Genomic DNA, 22215 nt, shown 5'->3' with positions numbered 1-22215 from the left:
CCAATTTAGTTTGGTTGTTTCTCGGATTGTTAGAAAATATTATTACCTGGAAAAACCTCGTAAAAACAGACTCTGATGACCAGATTGATGCCCAATGGTGCACTTAGTTTTATGTCGTTAATATTACTATCAGTCAAATTCTAAATTTTCCTCCTAGCCCTATGAATATGATTTAATGATGTTCACTTGCTATAGTTAAGACTTAAAATGTCTGAGAAACTAATAACTCAGAAATAGTCAAGCAAAGATGACATATTCAAATAGTCACAGTCTACCTTTTGTGTACACAATAGAGGATATTTTCCTGTTTCAAATTCTATGTTATAAACTAGAGAAAAACCAAACATTCAGATATCCCAATATAGTATGTGACTTTCCTAGTTCAAAAACCATTTGAATCATCTTCACAAAATGTGCTACAAAGAAATTAACATAATCATGAGTGACAATAGTATTACCCTTTTAAAAGATGACAAGTACAATATTTTCTTTTTTTAAAACTGTAATTCGTTACACAAGAATGTTGTTCAAAATTAATAGACTTAGTGTTTATGATAATTTAAAAGATTCAAATTATCATAAATTGTGTGTAGTACTGGTAATATAGAATGTTTTGTTGGTTACTACATGTAAATAAAGATATGGTGAAAAGGTTCTGTCATTTTTGTGGAGAACTACTATTAGAGCCTAAGAATTCACATACAATACCAAGGGTGGAAACATGTGAGCACAGAAACATTAATTCAATTCAAGATGATTCAAGATTTAAGATGAATTAATTGTTTTTTTTTTTCAGTTAAAAACAACTGAATTGTAAACCAATTTACAAAACATTTGTAAAACTACATGTATATTAAAACTACAGGTTTGCAATCAATATAGGCGCACGATTAACAAACCAATAAAAATACATGTTTTATACATTATAAATTTCCCAGCTACATGTGATACAGAACACTACATACTACAATGTGGCTACAACTAAAAACCAATCATTCCAGATGTTTAATCTACAAAATCTATTTTTTTACAAAATACACAAACAAGGAAACGAGGGTTTTTAGTGAGGTCTACAATGTACAATGTATACTCAAACTTTTCTGATGTTTTTTTTATCACAATAGGTGGGAAATGGAGATTTTCATAGTGTTTTGAATTCACTTTTTTCTTTTAAAGTAGCAGGGCTCAAAATACTGGGTGCATGTGCACCTTAGTGCACCCAAATTTGGAGCTGTGCACCCAATTTCTTTCTGTGGGTGCACCAGTGCACCCAAATACTTTCACAGGTTTACGAATATTATAAAGATGTTAAATTTATAGTAGTATACGGCATATTCTTAATTGCCAAGTGTCAAAAAAATTATAAAATCATTGTTGTAGTACTTTTCTTTAGAAATGAAACACAATTGGTTATTGCTGAGTCAGACATTCTATTTTGTATGGTGCACCCAAAAGATTTTTTGTGCACCCAAATTTTTAGGTTGGGTGCACCAGTGCACTTATTCCCAAAAATGAATTTCTAGCCTTGAGTAGTAATAGTAATACATTGGAGAAGTACAAGTTGCACTGTCGTTAATTTGCACCAAAGAGTTCACCACAAAAATAAAACCACTAGGATAGTTTGAAGATCTTAGTACATACTTTGTGTACAGATTGTACATTGTAGACCTCACTAAAAGCAGTGCCCTTAAGCTTGTTTCCTTATTTGAGTATAATCTGTAAAGCAATAAAATAGATTGACATCTGGAATCATTAGTATTCAGCTACATGTACTTCACAAATAAAAGCTCTATTGTTACAGAAAAATCATTTAAAGCCACATGAACAGTTTAAATACAGGCCATACAAACATGACACATTCTAATGTTTCTATGCTTGCAAGTTGCCAGCCTTGAATTTTGTTTGTGATAAACAGCTTATCCCCATTTTTGTAGACACATGTACACTTCCCGAAGAATTAATTTTTAAACGAACCTTGCCTAACCCTGTAAGGAATAAAGAACTGGTCAGCAAACAGCTACTTTGGTGTGCAATACTGCTAAACAAAGAAATTCAAACACAAGTCAATTTCTTTATTTGCGTACAACCTTGTCAGCCTAATGAAGACTGTGTTACATGTGTACATACATTGTCAATACACGCTCTTAATCAAATAATTTATTTCTGTACAAAACAAACAGCCATTGCAGATGTCCTTCTTAAACTGTTGTTTACCAAATCCTTACAATATTCACGCAAAACGTCACAAATTGCCATTTACATTCACATCATTTGTACGATTTCCTTGCAAATTCCCTCCAGGGCTTTTCAGATCAGTAATTTCTTGATCTACACAAAAGAAACATTTTTCTCATCCATCTTGAATAGTACACCTGTTTCATGGATTAAAGTCTGTAGATTTAGATATATATTCTGGTTTTAATATTAAACGAGACCTTACCATTGTAGAAAAGCATGTACATGTATTGAGAGTGGTAAACCTTTTGTGCTCCCAAATTCATGGAAAGTAGTCCTCATCATCCATTCTTCGGAATTCCTCCCATCCGCCATCTGTCTCGTTCCAACCTTGAGGCGCTGCTTCCAGGGGAAATTTGTCCTCATTCCGACAGCGTGTCCGATTTTTTAGTACAACAGCCGCCGGTCGGGAACGCTCACTGCAGCGCCGTCCCCGAATTTGGGGCGCGCCACCCCGGTTTGACCTCCCTCTGTCCTTGGCTGGCACTCTCAAACCTTGAGCAACGCTCACGCACCCCAGTTGTGGAGTCAGTGTCCCTGAATCTAGGCTGCGGGTCAAGATGAAGGTCACGCATCAGCCTAGCAGGAGGGGTGAACGACCTAGAGGACATCATCCTCAGACGACCTTGGGGTTCATTACCTGCTGGGGTGATGGGTAAAATACCGGTGTCCCGGATGAGGACGTGAGCTACCGTAAAACAGCTTCATTTTGCATGTATCTGACGCACTAGTCACTCCAAATTATATGTTTGCTTTTGGCAAAGTATAATATCATAACATGGGTAGTATTCGTAAAGATAGCTGATATAAATGCTGTACGCAAAATGGTATGGTAAATTATAGAAACAACCAAAATTTCGCATTGGGTTATATTTTTAAAAAACTCTTATATTTAACTATATCACCATTGATTTTAGTCTAACTTCATACAGATGTACTTTTATTATTATTATGAATGATGCAAATTTGAGATGTATATACTAGTACTGAAAACCCAAAGATAATTAAACAGTAAAACTTAAGAGATTTACGGTACCGGTATCCCGGATGTACACCTGTTATCATTCATCTCACCTTGAATCTTCACACTCTGCGACACCATCTGATTACTAATTACTCAGATCACATTATGTATGTACATGTATTAATGCTTTCCAAGATACACAGTTGATACACGGATACGTAGTCGTAGCGATATACGTGTAATTTTCCAATTGTCATGCACTTGAATATGTATCAGGAAGACAGAGTCAAACATTAATTTCTGTAACAACCTGATGAAACATTAGTAGTCCAAAATAAAGATAAAATTGGCAGGTTTACAAATTTTTTATAAACGTCAGACTCTGTGGTTGCACATACAAAATTGCATGTTGGCAAATATTTTACATAAAATTTGAAAAAAAAATACAACATTACTTGCATATTATAGAGTCAGTAGTAAACAGAAATTGAACCCCAAGCCTGTGATGACATTTTCTTAAGTCTGCAAAATTGCAGGTTGCTGAATTTTTCTTCTGCTATATTGAAAATGTCTTTGCAAAATGCATACTGCAGGTGTTCTGGGCATGTGTAGTACAGTAAAGCTGACATTTTTTCAGTCTGCAAAACTGCAGGTTGCTGAATTTTTCTTCTGCTACTGTATACTGAAAATGTCTCTGCAAAATGCAGACTGCAGATGGGTATTTCTAACACTGACTGAGAATGAAGTGTGTGAGTGTGTACTGTTCTGGGCATGTGTAGTTCAGTAAACCTGGCTCATAACACACACACAAAGCCCACAGCTCTGTCCTGTAAAGTGGGTTGATAATTAACTCGGTTTACGTCGTGAGGACTGACACAACTCGGCACATGCCCAGAGGAAGGCGACGGGCCTGTTCCAACCTCTCGCTGGGATTTTTACGACCAAATCTCATTGTTAGGAAATTTGAACGCTCAATTTCATCCTTGCTGAATGCGTTATCTATGGTAGTTGCTGCACTCTGCATAGTACATTGTGAATCTGTAATACACTAGGGATATTGGTATGGTATATATCAAAGGTAGATATAGTCTCATAGTCATAGTATGTTTGTCATTATATAGCAGATGTCGCATGCTTATACCTTCTACATGTTGTACAATCAAGCTACATGTAGATATACAGATTTTAATCAAACTTAATGATATGAATGATTTTTGTGAGGGTTTTTGTGTAGTAGTAGTAGTAGTTATATATATGAGTTATGAAGCAGCAATATCCATGGAACTGTATTTAACAAATTGTGTGACGCTCATATGAGAAAGAGCTCGTGTGTTATGCCGAAAGGCAGTTATACCGGCTATACAGATACATATACAGAACATATGCCTTAAAGTTAAACTTCATCTGACCAAGTGTTTGGAAATAAATTGGTAAGGCCACATTAATTTGTTGGTTCTCAGATTCGCCTCTTCATTTTTTCTGATTTGCAAACAAAAAAACAGTTGAGGAAAGTCCTTTTCTTCCTAGTTGTTACGGTTTTTCCATCTATCAATGCAGACTGGTTTGATTAAAATTTCAAAATTTTTTAAATATCAAACCAGCCTTTTGTGTTGACTTCATGGCTCCTATCATAGCATTTGGGGCTATACAGTAGTAGGATGCCTAGACCTGTTTTTATTTTTGCCCTGTCGCTTCATATTTTTTCTGAAAAAATTAGAGAACCAACAAATTAAATTGGTATGGCCTTAGCTTGAGTCCTGCACAGTCAGTCCATTGTTAGGAGCTTCTGTCAACAAGACAGTAAACTCAGCAGCTGCCAGGAAATCTCAGCATTAGCCAGAAGGGAAGTGAAAGAAGACATAAATTAAGTTTTGTGGGGCTGTCCAGGGGGCCAGGAATTAAGGTCAGGATCACAGAAATTGGGAGCCATTTTCTGAAACAACACCTACAGTAGCATTGATGTTTTTAGCTTAGAGCTCATAATGATAGATTTTAGTTAACGTTAACTTTTAATGCAATTGAATAATACCTTACAATGTACTTTACATTATTTCTGTCATCATATTTTGTGTTTTGTTGAAATTTGCTGAAAGCAAATCACGAACTATAAAAAACACATGAAAAACAATATAATTGCATAAATCCCACACCTACATAGTTTTAATTGTTTCATTTCTGTCTAATAAAGTAAATAATTACATGTAACGTTAGTTACAATAAATTTGTGTACAGGTAGTTCATCCCCTTTTATGATGATGATCTCTCAGAACAGAATACATGTTTTCGACAGTTTCTTTCATGTCTTCCATGTTTTTCTGACACACATCTCTTGAATGTAAGGGCTGAGTGTCAGATAAAGGGGGCAGTCCCTTCTGACATCTGCTTGAAGGCAAAGAGGCACCATTTATTCAGCTCTTTTGTCCAGAGGGACTTTGGCCCATATTAGCAGTTAGTAATGTTATCATCATTAAACATACCAAAGGGTTGATGAAAGAGTAAAAGTAGCATTGAACAAAGAAGGATTGAACAAAGGAACCATGCCCCTGACCTTCATAGAAAATCCGAATGTCCCTTGGCTTGCAAGTTTAACTAGTAACGCTAGATGTCTCTTTTGACATATTCGGTACACAAATTGGTATGTATCACTGTACAAGTGTAGGGGTGAAATATATTACAGTCAAGTAAAATAAAATATATATGAACGCGAGGTAATAATTGTGCTTTATAGTTTCAAAGTATGTAAATTTTATTGTTGTTTACAGTAATATGGTTGTAAAAATGTAACATTTTAAAAGACTCTTTCGTGTGATAAAAACATCGACACCCCTCTGGTATGGTCAGTGATGGTATAATCCTGAGAATTTCCGAAAAAGAAAGCCAAGATGGCGGGGCAAGATTTAGATTTTTCATCAGACTACAGTTTTGCGGCGGCTTCTACCTCAGCTGCCGCCGTCCCCTCCACAAGTGGAGCGAGTACAGGCCTGGGGCAGTTCCAGTACAGCTTTTCTGAGCAGATGGATTCGACAACGTCGTACACAGACTTCAGTAGCGGCAAGGCAGCGGCGTCCAAACCGCAAAACATCACACAGCTCGCGGCTGGAGGTGGCGCTAGCTCGGGCGCTTACTGTGAATCTTGCGATCAAAAATTCAAATCTGAGGATGTAAGTTTGACTAGAAACTCCCAACATAATACAGCAGCTTCTCATACATCTGCCTGATATTTAGTTTTTCTTTGAATGATGATTCTTATGACCTAAAATTATGTTTGGTGCACGCATGAGCAAATTATTTTTATGTGTCTCCCTTTATTTTTCATTTCCACGATTCGATCAATTTTTTAGACTTAGTGGAACTGTTAAAGGAACATTTGATTGGTCGACATATTTAGTAGTATACAGATAAACCTGTAAAGTTGTGCTGTTTGCGATCGTCCTTCAGCTTGTATATAAACTGCAGTTCTTTTTCTGGCCACTAGGCGTCGTGTATACACTGGGCATTCTAGAACAAATTTTATATACTAGTAGATGTGTCAGTGACTTTACCTTGCCCATGTTAGGTTTTGTTAAAACATCCCTAACATGTTGTTTTAGTCTTACCGTGTCCACTTGAAGAGCATCGGTCACTTGATGAAGTCCAGTGGGACAGACCTCGGTCTGGACGAGGCCAAAGGCTACATCCCGCCCATCCCGAAGCCTCCTCCCGTGGTGGAGAAAAAGGAGGAAGATGAGGAGAAAGTTCTCAGGAAGCAGTTTCCTGACGAGTTCTTCTGCCATGTAAGTTACAAAACATTGGTAACTGTTAACATGAAGTTGGAGATTTCAGAAAAAAAAGATACCAGTAGTAGTACAGAAAAGGGAGCCTGATAAAAAAGTTAAACACCTAAAAATATACCCAAAACAAGCCCATACCCATACCTCTGCTTAGAGAGTATGTGAGACCTTCACATTGACCCCATTTCCTGAGTCTGACCTTTTGAGAGAATTTGACATCTGTCACTCTGCATGTCAAACTGATCCCCACCCGGCACCCACATGCTGTCAACCTGCTCTGTCTGGACAAACATACACAAACCCACAACTCAGCCACCCAAAACATACTTCAGTACCCTGAAATAATTACTGGTGTCCAGTGGCACAAGTGCTATTCCACGGATCCAGAGGATCAAGATGTGAAAGTTACTAGTAAATTTGTTCTTTCAGATATGGGGATATAAGGTTGGCTGTTCCAGCTACTTTGTAATGTAACTTGTAAGGGCGGAGCTTCAGACATTAGCCCCTGAGGCATCAGACCTTTACACATGCATTTTGTACAAAATGTAGTAGGTAATCCAACGGCTTGCATGGCATGTGCATGTGCATTTTGTAGTATACTTAATTGCATACTGTCACTGTATTCCTTACTATTTAGTACAATGTTTATACAAGTATTTCTGACACATTTATAAGAAAATATTGGCAGATGATCACACTATCAGTGTACCACCGATTGCCTGTAGATTTGCTGACATGTATTTTTTTCTATTAATTGTAGGTCTGCCAGGCCAAGTGCACCAGTGAGACCCAGTTTGAAAGCCACAATGCTGGAGCTCGCCACAAAAAGGTACGATCTCAACTGAGTGTACCCAAACTTTTCTTTACATCGCTTTTTCCTGGGGATGCTTGTTTTATGTAAAATATACACGTTACAAACTTTTTGTACAGTTAAAGCAAGCATTTCCAATCAAAACATCTGTAAAGAAAAGCTAGTATGATAGTGTACACTCAGTTGTAAAACACAGATAGCCTCAGAACTTTAAACATATCTGACTCCCCAACATACAGGTGCTGCATACAAGGAATGTATGTTTAAAGAGAGAATTCAGAGCAATGAACAACCAAACAATGCAAAATGTCAGTTTTACATGGTAGAACGATGCCATGAAAAACTGCAACTTCTACATGGTCATTTGCAGTTTATATCCGTCTACATTGTTACAATTGTAACTAAAAAGTTAGTAAAAAAAATTGGAATATGTTTTCCATATCGTATCATACTACTAGTATTCTACTATTTAATTATAGTGCATTTTGTTGCATGCTTAAACCAACCAGGTAATGTGAAATAGTCAGTTTTCAAGTCTACGAGTATATTCAAAATGTTTGAATTTTTACTTTGAACAGGATGGTAGAACAGTTTCTTTCGTCCTTGTTCAAAGATGCTACACAGTAGACTTGAAAACTGACTGTCGGATGTTTCAGCTATACGAAAAGTGATATTTTGGCCATGTTGCTTGTTACAACTCTGATACATTGCCAATAACAAACCAGTGTTCTTAGTATGATGTTCTTATAAGAACTTTGAGCAACATGCATCTGGAAGCTTTCTTTCACATTACAAGTGTATATACTTTGATATAAACTTTGCAATGTGTTGGTATAGTTCCCAGGAAATACAGTACACTTGGACAATGAGAACTTAACAGAAGGAAAACGTTAAAACTGATACATATATCCGATAAAGGAAGACCACAATACCCAGTTTTGATCCTTCAAAGTTCTCATGTCAGTGTACTAAACTGAGATCATTTTAGAAACATGAACCTATCAGTTTAAATCTTCAGGGGCAATAATTGGTAGCGTGTCGTGTGGCCCCCGAGATTTACACTGACAGGACACTACATAGCTTTTTGGCAATGTCTCAGAGGTCATGAAATCATCAAATGTTGTAAAAAGAGAAAAGTAAATATTCATAAATTTTCCCGCAAGCAAGACAAAAATGGCACATTGTAAAGGACACGTGTGAAGAAATTGGTACTTCTTTACCCAGATATCACAATTTATATACATAACCTGCTTTGCTGTGTCCACAATAGCAGGGAACACGAGAGTGGTTCGTCTTATGGACTGTGCTGCATTCTCATCTGTTGCCCGGATGAGATTCACCTGAACTTGTAGCCCTCTTGGTTTTTGTCAGAGAAACAGTGATGTGCACCTTGAATTTTGACACAGATTTTTGTTTATATGTCTCAGGGCTCTAGCCAGCTTGAATTGTTTTTCTGTCAGCCTAGGTTTATGATCGGACCTGGGGGGAGAGTGCTCGCAATCTAGGGGGATCCAAGGGCAAATTTAGGACTTTCACGCCTTTGAAAACGTAATTTTACATTTTGAGAGGCAAATTATGATGTTGAGAGTAGGTGTTGGGTGTTCCTTTGGATGTTTTTGTATTTTTATATTTCAGTCCATACCATGGTATGGATGAAATATATTGTGTTCTCTGATGTTTCTTCTTCTCCTTCTCCTCCTGCCAAACAGTCAAAGGGATTCAACTCAGCCACCATTCAGCCAAATGACTTGAAATTTGGCATGGAGGTAGAGTGGGTCAATACCCCCAGGCGTTTTTTTCATTTTTTTGATACATGCCTTTGAAAAAAAATTATGAAGGTTTTTTGGGGCATTTTTCGACAAAAAATGGATTTTTGGATCCTGAGCGCTGGTTTTACAACCAAATGATCTGAAATTCGGTATAAGGGTACCTTGAACATGTGTCTACAGAATAGCAGTCACATGTTTGGCATACACCACTTCCAAATGACTCATTTAGGGGACTTAAATGGCTATTTCAGGCCAAAAAGGGCCAAAAGTGCTATACCCGTTCCACGTTCGATCTAAAGAATGGCTCGTTCTATCTGCCGTTGGCCATCGAACACATCGAACATTGCGGGTTACCTGAGGTCACGTTGCACGTAAGTCGTGCGCAATGACCCACACATTCATTTTTATGTAACGTTACCTAGATTTTTACGTCATCTACAATCACGACGGTGGAATATGCAGACCGCCCTAATCCTGGGTACCGCAAAGTGTTTCGGAATATGTGTAAGAAAATGTTCGTCACTCCCGGCGCGGCGCAAGAACTCGTGACATGCCGACTAAATGGTTCGCCAGCTGAGGACTTTCCACAACCATGATGATATTATACTTATAATATTATAAAGGAATATGTTATAGATCAATCATGTTCAAATGATAATTGTAATACATGGTTCTATTTAATAGCGGTAGTTTTGTTTCTTATTTTGACGGGGGAAACTGTCAAAAATCGAGGGAACGCAAACCGATATCGGCGCACTTCCGGGTGCATAACGTCAAAATTTCTCGACGATTGTGTAAAAATGACCACTCATCTGCCGCCTCCGGTAGCGTGTACATGGTAGTGCGATCATATCGTGCCAAAGGTAGCGTCAAACGTCAGAAAAGCCCCGTAAAAATATACATGTAGTTGCAAAACACATTTCCAGCCGCGCTCAGCAGAGCTTCGCTGTTACAAACAGCACGGACTCTGCATGCTTCATTAACATATGCAAGTAGCAACGCACTGCTACGCTCTGATTGGTTCACCTTTGATGACCTGCTCTCTGATTGGCTAGAACGAAGCCGGCTGCATGCCGGGGCGCGCGAAGTGAAAAGAGCTCGAGCCACATTTACGCTGCTTTGTACCTTATTTCTACGACTAATTAGCAACATCCTAGTGACGAAATGCGTACTAAAAAGAATTTTCGGGAAAATGTATATATGTACATGTGGATTTGTGGTGCCTTTGGCGTAATTTTGTTGGTCACGTACAACGTAATGTAACACGGAAGTGCACGGAGTCGGACGATTATGGAGTCGCGGCACGGCTTTCCGTCCGGTCCCACTCTAAACAAAACCCCAAGGACATAACAAAACTCCCTCAGAGTGGCCAATAATTAGCCATAAAATGTTTGCGGGAACGTGTAAATATGCTGCCTTTTTTCGAGCGTTATAGGAATTTTCCGCGATGTTTTTGCACATCCCTAACGTTACCTCACGCCCGCCGCCTATTACAATGTACGGCGGACCGGGGCATTTATAACTTCAGATCATCTAGGATTGCATATTCGGTGGTAAACTAAGTAAACAAACAGAGAAAAACAGTAAAATAAAGTTGACAAACTATAGAAACGCTTGCCTGGACAACAGTGACAAAAGAATATATCGATCTTATCATCTAATTGATGCACCGGTGATCGTTAAAACGTCTTAAACGTTACAATATAGTAAAATGCCGGCTAGATCAACGTTCCTTCCGCTGTTCCAGCAGTGCGCCGGTAGTAAATGCAATACTAGCGCGTTTGTAAACAGGTTAGTAACGAAAAAGTAACCAGCTAGTAACGGAAAACTAACGTTAGAAATGCGATAGTAACGGCGGTGATGGTAACTATAACGAGAACGGTACTGTAGTAATTTCATAGTATACACAAATCATGTATAGCATATTCAATATCTGATATTTGTAGTTGCATAGTATATGTATGATATATATAATCATGTCAATCATATGTAGATTATTCAATATATGAATGTAGTGTTTTATAGTATATGTAGGTCATGTACATCTTATTCAATATTTATGTACATGTATAGTGTCATAGTGTATTTAATTAATGTATAGTTCAATATGTATGTATGTATAATTTTATAGTTCATCTATATATAGTTACAAAGTTATGTATAATTTCCTTTTCTTTGCAATGAGACCTTCAAAATGTATCAAATCTCATCATTGTTAGTATTTACATACCTGCTACTGTATAAGATTGTGCGATAAGAGTAATGTTAAATTTTGTAAGTAAAGCTGTCGAGATTCAAAGTGCTTGTTCTTGCATCTTTGTTATCAATTACATAGCTCTAATATAATTCATTTATTTGAGAATCTTCCAGTTTTGCACTGGGGTAAGTTTGGAATAGTCTACGTTTGCGTGGGAGAGAGATGGACTGAAATATGCTGTATTTGCTCCCAAGCAAATGTCGGCCTTTCTAGTTACTTAAGATTTCTGTCAATTTTGTCCATCAAGGTTGATGGATTGGTGAAGAAATTTTTTCGTCCCACGCCACAAAAAAGTTCCTGCAATTGACGGGAAAACGGGTGCTGGCTAGAGCCCTGATATATCTAGCTTTGCGATTCTCTCTACAAAATTCAGGTTACATGTCTGATAACTCTGTCCAAGACCAGAGGAAGACCCAAATTCTGTAAAACCCAACTGACCAGGGCTCTTTGAATAAGAGCCATGGGACGTTGGAGCGATTATCGTTATTATGACCATTCCGTCACTCACTCTGTGTTCCTCTTCCACCGCGTGGTCTCGCTGGGCGAATCGCAACGACACAGAACATGGCTGCCGTCGAGAAAGGGCGTAAGTAGACAAGATTTGACGTTTAAAAAAAATCTTGTCAACGTTTGCATTATTTCTCCCTGTGGTATACTACACTAGATGTGCAATGCAGACAGCAACATTTACATGATACATGTAACTGTTGCTATGTAACTATTATTATAAGCCAAGAAAAGAATGTCTCTTTTCTGCAAACATTCAAAGATTGCTGCTATAAGTATAAATAATAATTAGTCATGCAGGAATCTGAAGCAATGCTATTCAATAGCAAACATTGAATAGCATAAAAGAGGCAAAGTGTAAGGAGTTATTGAATAAGTATCATATTTAATATTCCACAACAGGGAGGAAACATTGCATTTTGTTCCAGATATGACAAAAGTTTTGCTCTACAGTGAGACATTTGGTAAATGTTTAAACTTTCGTGGTGGTTTTATTTTTGTATGGCAGGCTCTTCACAGCAAATTCATGACACCATAAACATGCATTTCCAATGTACTAATACTGTACAACTGCGTTGTTTGTAAGATATCGGAAAAATCTCTCTCTCCTATTGGGAAATAAAACCACCGCAAAAGTACACAGTCATGTAAGTGAAGTTACAGCGTGCAAATTTAATCACGAGGTCTTGTAGGCTAACAATACAGATTATGCAAGACTTTTGTCATATCTTCCAAGTTCTCAACATTCCATATCTCACATAACAGGCAAGTTAAAACCTGTTTTGGGACAGAACTTGTGGAAGCATTGAACTAGTTTACAACAAAAAGGGTACATTCCACAGATTTTTTTTCATCAGACCTTCTTCAGGATAAGTGACCCATTAGGTCACATGACCTGAACAGTTGGGTAAGTTTTCCTGAGGAAGACCAAAAAAAATCAGTTGGGTCTATCCATGTTGGAAACTAGTTCAGTCCTGTGCATAGTAAAAGGCAAGTACGTGTATCCTTGGTCTTTTGCCCAGGAACTGAATTACATTGTACTTTGCGACTTAAAAGGTTTCCCACCTGATACATGTACATATATTTGGTTAAAAGATGGTAAAAACTTGTTGTACTAGTGGATACTAGGGTAAATACTACACAAGATACAAAGTGTTTGGTATATTAGTATTATTTCATATTTGCATGTAATAGATAGATCTGGTGTAAAGAATGAATCCGATAGACATTTTATGAATGAGGTTACATAATTACTAATTTAGATACCAAGATACTATAATTAGATACCAAGAAGTAAATTACAATGTCCACTGCAAATTACTAGTAGTGGCTTTAGCCATCTATAAAACAGTAAGTCCTAACTTTTGCTACTCAATTAACAGTTCAACCAATGAGAGAATGGCAATCAGTGGCTCAACCAATTAGAGAATGGTAATCAGTAATGTACATGTATAATGTCCAGTAAAAGAATGAATATGTCGAAAAAAACTGTTTTCCATTTGCTATATGGAAAGGTATACTGCTTTTTATGGGCCTAGACAGCATGTACTGAGAAGTGAACTTTCTGTTTGTAGTTGGAATTTGTGCTAACATTCTACTTGAAACTTTATGTTGTACAAGTTTTAAAAATTATGCAATTTTTTCTCATGTGCAACTGTAGCAAATAAATGTAATTCGAGCCCTGTTCCCTATCTTGAAGACACTGAGTTGCTGTTGTTGGTTGTTCTGCAGTGAAACCGGCGCCATTTGCCAAGACTAAAAGTGCTGATGGGGCCAGTAAACCCACCACTGTGGACACACTGCGGACGGCACGGTGTATGGACAAACTGGAGATGATGGGCGAACCTCTCGTTGGTAAGGCCTCCATCACAATTTTAAAGTAGTACTAGTAATGGTTTAGTAATGCTTTATTGATGGAAAAACCATTGCAGCACAAGGCTGAATTGAGGTTTTCTACAAAAGTCAGAGATTGAAAAAATATGACATACTGCTATTGAGAGTACATAGTGTAGAGTGGTACTTGGTGCCACCAATTGCAGTAGAGGCATCCTCATGAGATATCTTTAAACAGCACTACTTACTTGCAGCTAGATGTGAAAAGGTTACATGTAGACGTAACAGGTCGTTCAGTGTAATACACATTGTGTAACCACATGTTGTTGGCCTCAATCACACTTCCAAGGGCAACAAGACTGGCAATGAAAACATACATTGCCATGGCGACTGTGGTTGCTGTCAGGCTTGTTGTTTGTATGGTACTGCCTTCATTTCATGATTTTGAGGAAGACGTGGTACCTGTTAAGTCTAGATAGATACAGTGCAGTCCTCCCCTGAGTGTATAGTGAACGAGCCCCGGGGTCACAGAAAGTAGGGCCATCCGGGGCAGACAAGTCTTCCCAAGGGTTTCCAGGAATGTGGGCATAGATGTCGGTCAGAGAAATGCCTGTGGACATTCCATGCCTGTGGACAAAATGCCTGTACTATCCCTAGAATTCTTGCAACCTGCACACAATACTGTACCATTAGGCTCCTTCCTGAGACGTCACCAAAAATACACAGAAAAGGTCTTACCGGTAATTCATTGAAAAGATATAATAATCTCTAGAATATAATAGAGCATGTTCTGTCCACTTTCAGGTCTGGACTACATCACGGAGTTTCAGAATGAGGACCCCGAGATTGAAGAGTACTACGTGTGTAAGTTGTGTGACTCCAGGTGTGACCCTCGTACCCTAAACACCCACGTCATCGGGGCCAGACACAGGCTAGCTTACCTGGTAAGTGGTCTTAGGTCAATGTGTTGGTGCCTCTGGACCAAGAGGTTGGGAGTTTGAATCCCAGCTGTTATCACCCGACATGCACACTAGTGGAAAGGATCACAGTCATGGTTAGCAGCGGTCCACTGTTCATTGTGCTTGTCAAAAAGAGCTACACACACATGGGAATATTCCTGGTACAATGTACCCATAGTAAATATTACACGCAAATGGCGAGCTACCAGCAAGCCCCAGCATCAGTGTGCAAGCACATCAAACCCTCGGAACACAGGGTACAACAGACAGAGAGAGGGTGTCTTTATTGGTTATATATATTGTATATAGCGTCTGTCTTTTCTGTCACAACCAGTGAAAGACTAGCTCTTCAGGGTGAGCTAAACAGGATCAAGATCATTTTCATATCACTTTTATACAACATGTTTAAAGAGTAGTGACTGTAAGATACATGTAAGGGAGCTACAGTAAAACATTGAAATATTGTGAAAGCTTGTCATGGACACCTACAATATACATTGTAGTTTATGGTTGACTGTTATTCTGATGTTATTGTGAAAATGTCTTTCTCTGTATATACAAGTGTGTTAAACACTGTATGATGATTTCTTATTTGTTTGTTTTCTTGTCCTGAGTAGAAAGAGCACCATCCTGACATGGCAGCCATGACCCTACAGAATAAACGCCGTTCAGAACAGTCCATAGCCCTGGCAGAGTTTGTAAAACAGGTAAGAAATGAACAGAATGGGTTACAGTCAATGATCAAGTCTTAGAAATTCATCTAAGGACATATACAATAGAAAATTTTGAGGTCACTCGATAAGAAGCTTTATAGATGCAACAAAACGTACAGTGAGTTTTGTTAGGCCTGGGAAAAAATGTTTCCTGTTTCCCGACCATAGAAAAAACTGCCGACCCTAGCCTTTTTTTTGTGAGGGACATACATTTTCAAGCTGATCGACCTTTCCTAGCTCCAAGATCTGACACCTGAGTAATGACATGTTGTACAATCAGTTTTCCTACATTGACACTGAAAATAGAAGTTTTACTTGTATTGTAGAAGCAAGGAGCTCCTTGGTATGAGTTGGATCACTAGACATTGCCAAAGTCATTTTTTTAGACCATTAAATTTAGGGTCTCCAGAGGATGTCATGTTTTTTTTACACATTTTTTTAGACCAGGAAATTTAGGGTCTCCAGAGGATGTAATCCATAAAAGTACTTGGTATAGCCTTAGCTGAGTGAAAGTTTTGCCCGACGCCCCAGGCAGTGAAACAGGACGGACAGAAGGAAGTGAAGGTGAAGATGGAGCTGAACCCCTTCTACAACCCACAGCAGCGCGAGAAGGAGAAACGGAAACGTGCGGAACAACTCCGCAGACACGAGGTCGCTTACGGTGAGACAACGCTCACGTTACCAATAGATAAATATAGAACACTACACGGTGCATTCCGTATTGCCCGAGGTACCAGCCTGATAGCGGGTCAGATTGCAGGGTGATGCAGAATACACCGTGTAGTATTTTGTTTATGCCATACCCACCTGAGAAAACAGACATTTCAATGTGAAATGTGCCAAAATTTCGTGTATTTGAACAAAAAGTGTAACGGCATCAATTCCAACATCCGAATTCTTTGTTCAAAGTTTCAAAAGGGAAGCACTTGTTGCACGCAAAATGCATTCGAATTTTTCTATCATCAGGTATGGAACATTTTAGAACCCCAGGCCGTACTCCTCTTTATGTCCTACCTGGGCCGCGATTACGTTCGATACGGGTGTTCCGGCCCGTGTGATAACTAGCGGTACGGTCCGGGGGTTCTTAATGCGTACGGCCCGGGCCTTCCAAATGTTCCGTAGAACGATTCGAACGCGTTTTGCCCTAACCGCTTGCACCGCTTTCGAAAATTCGAACACAAAATTCGGACGTTGGAATTGATGTTGTTGCATTGTTTGGGTTTAGGGACACCAAATGTTCGCCTATTTCGCATTAAAAGGCGTGTTTTCTTGGGTGGGTATGACATAAATAAAATACAACACGGTGTATTCCGCATCACCCTCGGTCCCAGCCCTCCCGCGGATCGGATCACCCTTCGGCCGTCGGGCGATCCGACGCGCGGTCGGGCTGGTACCTCGGGCGATACGGAATACCCCGTGTTGTATTCTATATATCCTATACTGTTCCAATTTGATGAAACTATTTTCAGAAATTACAACAGACATGTTTGACTCTCCACAGCTGCCAAACGGCGAAGAATGGGTTTTGGGGACGATGAGTGGGACGGTGACGTCGGGCACGGCCCTGTGCCGATGGGCCGCCGCGGGCCACCCGTGGGACGTGGGCGTGGCCTGCCAAGACACGCGTACGAAGAGGACTACTACCCAGGTCTGTAATGCCATATTGTTGATGTGCACGAATATTTTCATTGTCCAAATTGGAAAATTCGCAAAATGTCCATGGTGTATTTTCTATCAGAGTACCGTCCCCATTATAGTACATTTTTGTACATTGTAAATTCCTGAAAAAAAAAAATGGTTGATTGATAGGATTTTTTTCTGCTTTCCTCTGAAGTGAATCCTATTCCTGGTAGTAGTTCTAGGAATGGGATCTGGAATGGTTCTCAGAGTCAGGCTCTAGGCAAGGAGGCCTACTTTTTATATTATTACTGGTAGAACACATTGAAAAACGATACTGCAACGTTTTCAGGACTCAGATGTCAGATTGATTATCTTATGTCCTCTGCAGTGGTTTGACCCTGGAGACAATGTAACTGTCGGCAGGTTTTTGCTAGGCTTTTTTGGATAGCCCGAAACAACAATTTTTTAATTTCTTAGGCCTAATCATGAAGCTTACAATATTATCAACTTGCGTGTCCATGTCTTTTTGTTGACAGGTCCATCCGACTACGACTATGGCTATCCTGATGAGCCTTACCGTGGACGGGGAGGTCGTATGCTACCACCGGCCGCATACCGACCCAGGTCACCCAGGAGGTCAGTACTTTGTTTCCTTTTTTTTCCAAACATCCCACATCAGGACAATATCGCCTCTGTTTTAGGAGGCGAGTGTACTGTAAATCGCTTTATATTCGTTGTAGGAAAAGTTCGTGGTCTGATAAAAAAACGAACATGTTCGCCAAACTATACGTTCTAACTATATGGTCACTGCCAAACTGTACGGTGGCAGCAGATGCAGCAAAAAGAATTTTTTTTCACGGCAATGCTAAGTGATCACGAAAAACAAGAATATAAAAGTACCACGCAAAAAATGGTATCTAATAGGGAAAAGAGAGTTTGTACAGTTTTAGACGTTATGACTTTATTTTCCAACAGGGATCCGTACTATCAGGGAGGGTACCCTGAAGCGCCATACGAAGACGATCCACGCTTCAACCGCGATATATCGTACTGCCGTCGAGAAAGGCGTCCTCCCCCAGAGGAGTTCTATCGAGGGGAAGGGTACGAGGCTGACCCATATGGCGGAGGACGACCCCTTCCTCCGGAATTCCGCGGACGTGGGCGCGGTCGTGGTTTTGAGGATTTTCCTGTAAGTACCTGTCAGTGTTCTAGCCAACCTGAAATTTTATTCCGTCATGTCAATTGTATTCAATATCTTGTACAATCCTAGGGGATATGTGGGGCATACTCCCCTGAGAAAAAATTGAAATCTTGACTCTCTGAAACTTTTAGGGTCAAATTTTACTTGTTGTCTCAATGTAGTTGGATGACATCTCTTCCATATCTTTACACACTGGTTTTTGTCCATCAAACATGATACATTGGACAAAATTTTTATCCTTCATGACCATCAAAATTCCATCAAATGATGGAAAGGCAGATGCTGGCTAGAACACTGATGTATATGCTTTGGTGATGTTGCTATGCCCAGCCTGTCTCCCTCTTTTGCCTTGTGAAAATTAATTTGATAATTTATCATAGTAAAATTGTGCAGATTTTCAAGTCTTGTGTAAAATGACAGTTGATAAAGATATTGCATTCTGTGCTTAAGCTCTGGTGTACAGTGTTTACTAGTATATAAACCCTTTAATGATATACAATTATTTTATAGATGCGGGAGCCTGGACCCAGCCATGGACCCACGGCAGACAGAAGTCAGCTGGCAGACCTTATAGGCAGGGTAAGGCGCAAGAACATTATCAAATGTCTAACGACACGATATAACTGTACCTTGAAAAAAAACAGAAAACATTGTGTTGGTTGTGGAAGGTACATCTATTTGACTGCGACAGTCATTGAAGCAAATTTTTTTGTGTGTGTAATGGCATATATACATTTTGTAATCTTCACACACACACACAGAACACACACTTTGATTTTTGGCCGCTTCCCCAGAAAAGAAAGAAACACAGTGTAACGAGTATCAAGAAAATAGAGATTTCAGAGACTTTCAAGTTCACCCCATTCCCTGTGTCTTATCTTTTGACCTTTTGTCATCCTACCTGTCAATCTCCTCCCACCCACATGCTGTCAACCTACTCCATCCAGACACACATACAAACAGCCACCCACAGCTCAGCCATCCAAAACAATACTTCTGTACCTGAAAGTAGTGATGTTTTTCTTGTCTTCCTTGTTTCATACAGCAGACTAAAGACCTGGTCACTCTGTCCAGGCAAACACACAAACCCACAGCTCAGCCACCCAAAACAATACTTCTGCATCTGGAAGGAGTGATGATCTTGTCTTGTACAGTAATGTTTCCTTCTTTCCTTGTCAGGCTAAAGACCTGGTCAGTAGTGAGGACGATGCTGCTATGGCCCTTCAACTGTCCAACGCCTTGACCAAGGCCCTGCTCTCCTACAGACTGAAGAATGTCCCACCAGAGGTCAGTACAGCTACATCCTCTCATGCCAGGCCCACTGCTTGTATAATGTGGGCGGGCAGAGATTGGGTTTCATTTGCTTGACAGGGTTATTACCCAGTATGTCCAGGGTGGTAGGATGTGGTACATGTATGATGTTTCCAGGAATGTGTACTGTGTAATCATGGTATGAAACATAAACCATGGTATACTTATTTTTACCAAACCAATAAGGTCAATGACCTGAACCAGATGTCTATCAATGGTAACTACTGTTGAGCTACATCATGTTGCAATTTTGTAGCGGGAGGGATTTAGACTCCTGTCTGACCATATATGTGTACTAGTATATGAATGTGTTTGAGTAAGAATTAACAGAGCAGACCATATGCGAAGGTAAACATTATGCATTTGCTTTGCAAATGTTACTTTTTACTACTCATGTAATGAAATTAAAATATGTCAATGATGCAATATTCCATACCATGATGTAATTCAATCTGGTATTTCCCCATGATCAGACAATACAGTTCCAATTATACATTAACCCCAAAATACGCCAAAAAACAGTTACTCAAGCAACTGGATATGATTTTGAAAACGTCAGACGTTTCAGCTAGTATCCACTAGCTTTCGTCAGTGACTGAGAGACCAGAGGGGAAAGCAGGTTTTTAAGTACAACCTGTTTATTGATATGCAAATAAAGTGAAGACAAATTTTTGGAAGTCGAAAAAGGAACAAAAGTTAGACAAGTCAAGACAAAATGATGCAAATTAGTCTGACAGCTCCTGTTATACAGAACAGGAGCTTAAGTGTTGTCTGTCCTCGGGGCTGGGAGTGCCAAATCCCAAGTGCCGGAAAGATCGACTCGTAGCCCCCCTTCCCTGTTGAGTGTGGGGTTGTACATTCTTTCATATATTGCCTTTCATATATGTTGACTTCATATCCAGTTGCTTGAGTAACTGTTTTTTGGCGTATCGTATTACCTGGATGTCTAACCTTCATCGACGTAACCCCAAAATACTCCCCAGAAGCATGAAATCTCTGATGTCTTGTTTTTGTACAGCTTCTGAAACATGCCATGGGGGAACTGGGACCCAACTTCTAGAGGATGAAGAACCACATCTTCTTTCAAAACTACTTTAATAACCTAGTTCCTGTTTCTGTTTCACATTCTGATGGATTGTCAGAAATACACACAAATGTACAACCATATACACTTGTTGCTTTTGTTTACAAACTTGGATGCCTACATGGATATTATAGGTTAAATGGGAAAACATGTTTAACCTTCAAACTGCCAAGGTAGCCACTTGGCACCAAATATGTATTGGTGACTGCTTAGGCAGAGGAAGAGAGTTAAATGTTGAGGTTTTCCTTAACGTTCAGTTAATGAAGCTGGTTTTACATTGTGTTACCGTGACCAAAGTGACTCCGAAGAAGGATTTGAAATATGATTTCCAAGACAATAGAAATATTGGAAAATAATAGGTGAACACAGAATGCTACAGAATTAATTGTACCAACACGGATGAAGTTTCCAGCTATTACCCAAGTGATTATAAACATTTCTTCACAGTTTTGATTTTTATGCACTTATGGAGTGTACACAGGTGCTCCAATAGTTTGTTCAATGATGGGGTATAGTAGATACATGTTGTATATCTCAACCCCTACTAAGTACAGTGTACCTTGTGGCATGGTCTTGCTAATAAACAAAAGGGTAGGGAACAAGAGGAATCCTACATGGAAAAGACCATAATGTCTATTTATGCATTGTTTGTTGCAACTTGTTTGTAAACAATACATATTGTTTCCTGAAAACATATCACACCTAAAGATTGGCACAGCAATGTTTTTACCCAACACCATAGTACACAATAACTTTTATTATATTTTACTGTGTATCAAGAATTGATATATATATGGACCATAACAAATATGTTATGTGAACATTCTACAATAAAAGTCATCTAAAATGAAAGTATTCTCAACTAGAGTTCCCCGATCTCATACCTTCGCCAAATGATGTTAATCTTTATGACTGACAAATTATAGATTAGATTATTCCCCCGATTTAAGAAATAGGAACCTAATTTTCATGAATTATATCATTTTATAATAATCTCAACCAAAAAACAGTCTTATATTAACAAACAATGCATTCTAGCATTTCCTAATAAATTATGGAAATGAGGTCCTGATTTGAATAAATTATGTTTAATGATGTTCACCTCAATTTAACTTTCAAATACCACAAGTATGAAATTCCAGGCAGTTATCATTACATAATTATAAAATTTTCTCATTAAT

At 38.9% G+C, this 22215-nt stretch overlaps 1 protein-coding gene and 1 long non-coding RNA gene across 2 annotated transcripts; both read left to right on the top strand.

Annotated features, from left to right (window-relative positions):
- The first annotated feature begins 12130 nt into the window (after positions 1 to 12130).
- Positions 12131 to 18443, top strand: LOC109478650 (zinc finger RNA-binding protein-like). The gene is made up of 8 exons (XM_019780316.1): positions 12131 to 12392; positions 14045 to 14167; positions 14951 to 15090; positions 15723 to 15812; positions 16350 to 16479; positions 17320 to 17466; positions 17975 to 18078; positions 18414 to 18443. Exons 1-8 carry the CDS (start codon positions 12371 to 12373, stop codon positions 18441 to 18443), a joined length of 786 nt encoding a protein of 261 aa, XP_019635875.1. The 5' UTR covers positions 12131 to 12370.
- Positions 18444 to 18447: 4 nt separating this feature from the next.
- LOC109478685 lies at positions 18448 to 21886 on the top strand. Its single transcript, XR_002140752.1, has 4 exons — positions 18448 to 18627; positions 19150 to 19218; positions 19819 to 19926; positions 20969 to 21886. It is a non-coding gene; the product is annotated as an uncharacterized LOC109478685 (long non-coding RNA).
- The last annotated feature ends 329 nt before the right edge of the window (positions 21887 to 22215 follow it).

The sequence above is a fragment of the Branchiostoma belcheri genome, unplaced genomic scaffold (assembly GCF_001625305.1).
Source record: "Branchiostoma belcheri isolate BF01 breed outbred unplaced genomic scaffold, Haploidv18h27 scaffold45, whole genome shotgun sequence".
Taxonomy (NCBI): Eukaryota; Metazoa; Chordata; class Leptocardii; order Amphioxiformes; family Branchiostomatidae; genus Branchiostoma; species Branchiostoma belcheri.
The sequence above is the reverse complement of the archived record's forward strand: the minus strand, read 5'-3'. Positions and strand labels throughout refer to the sequence as shown.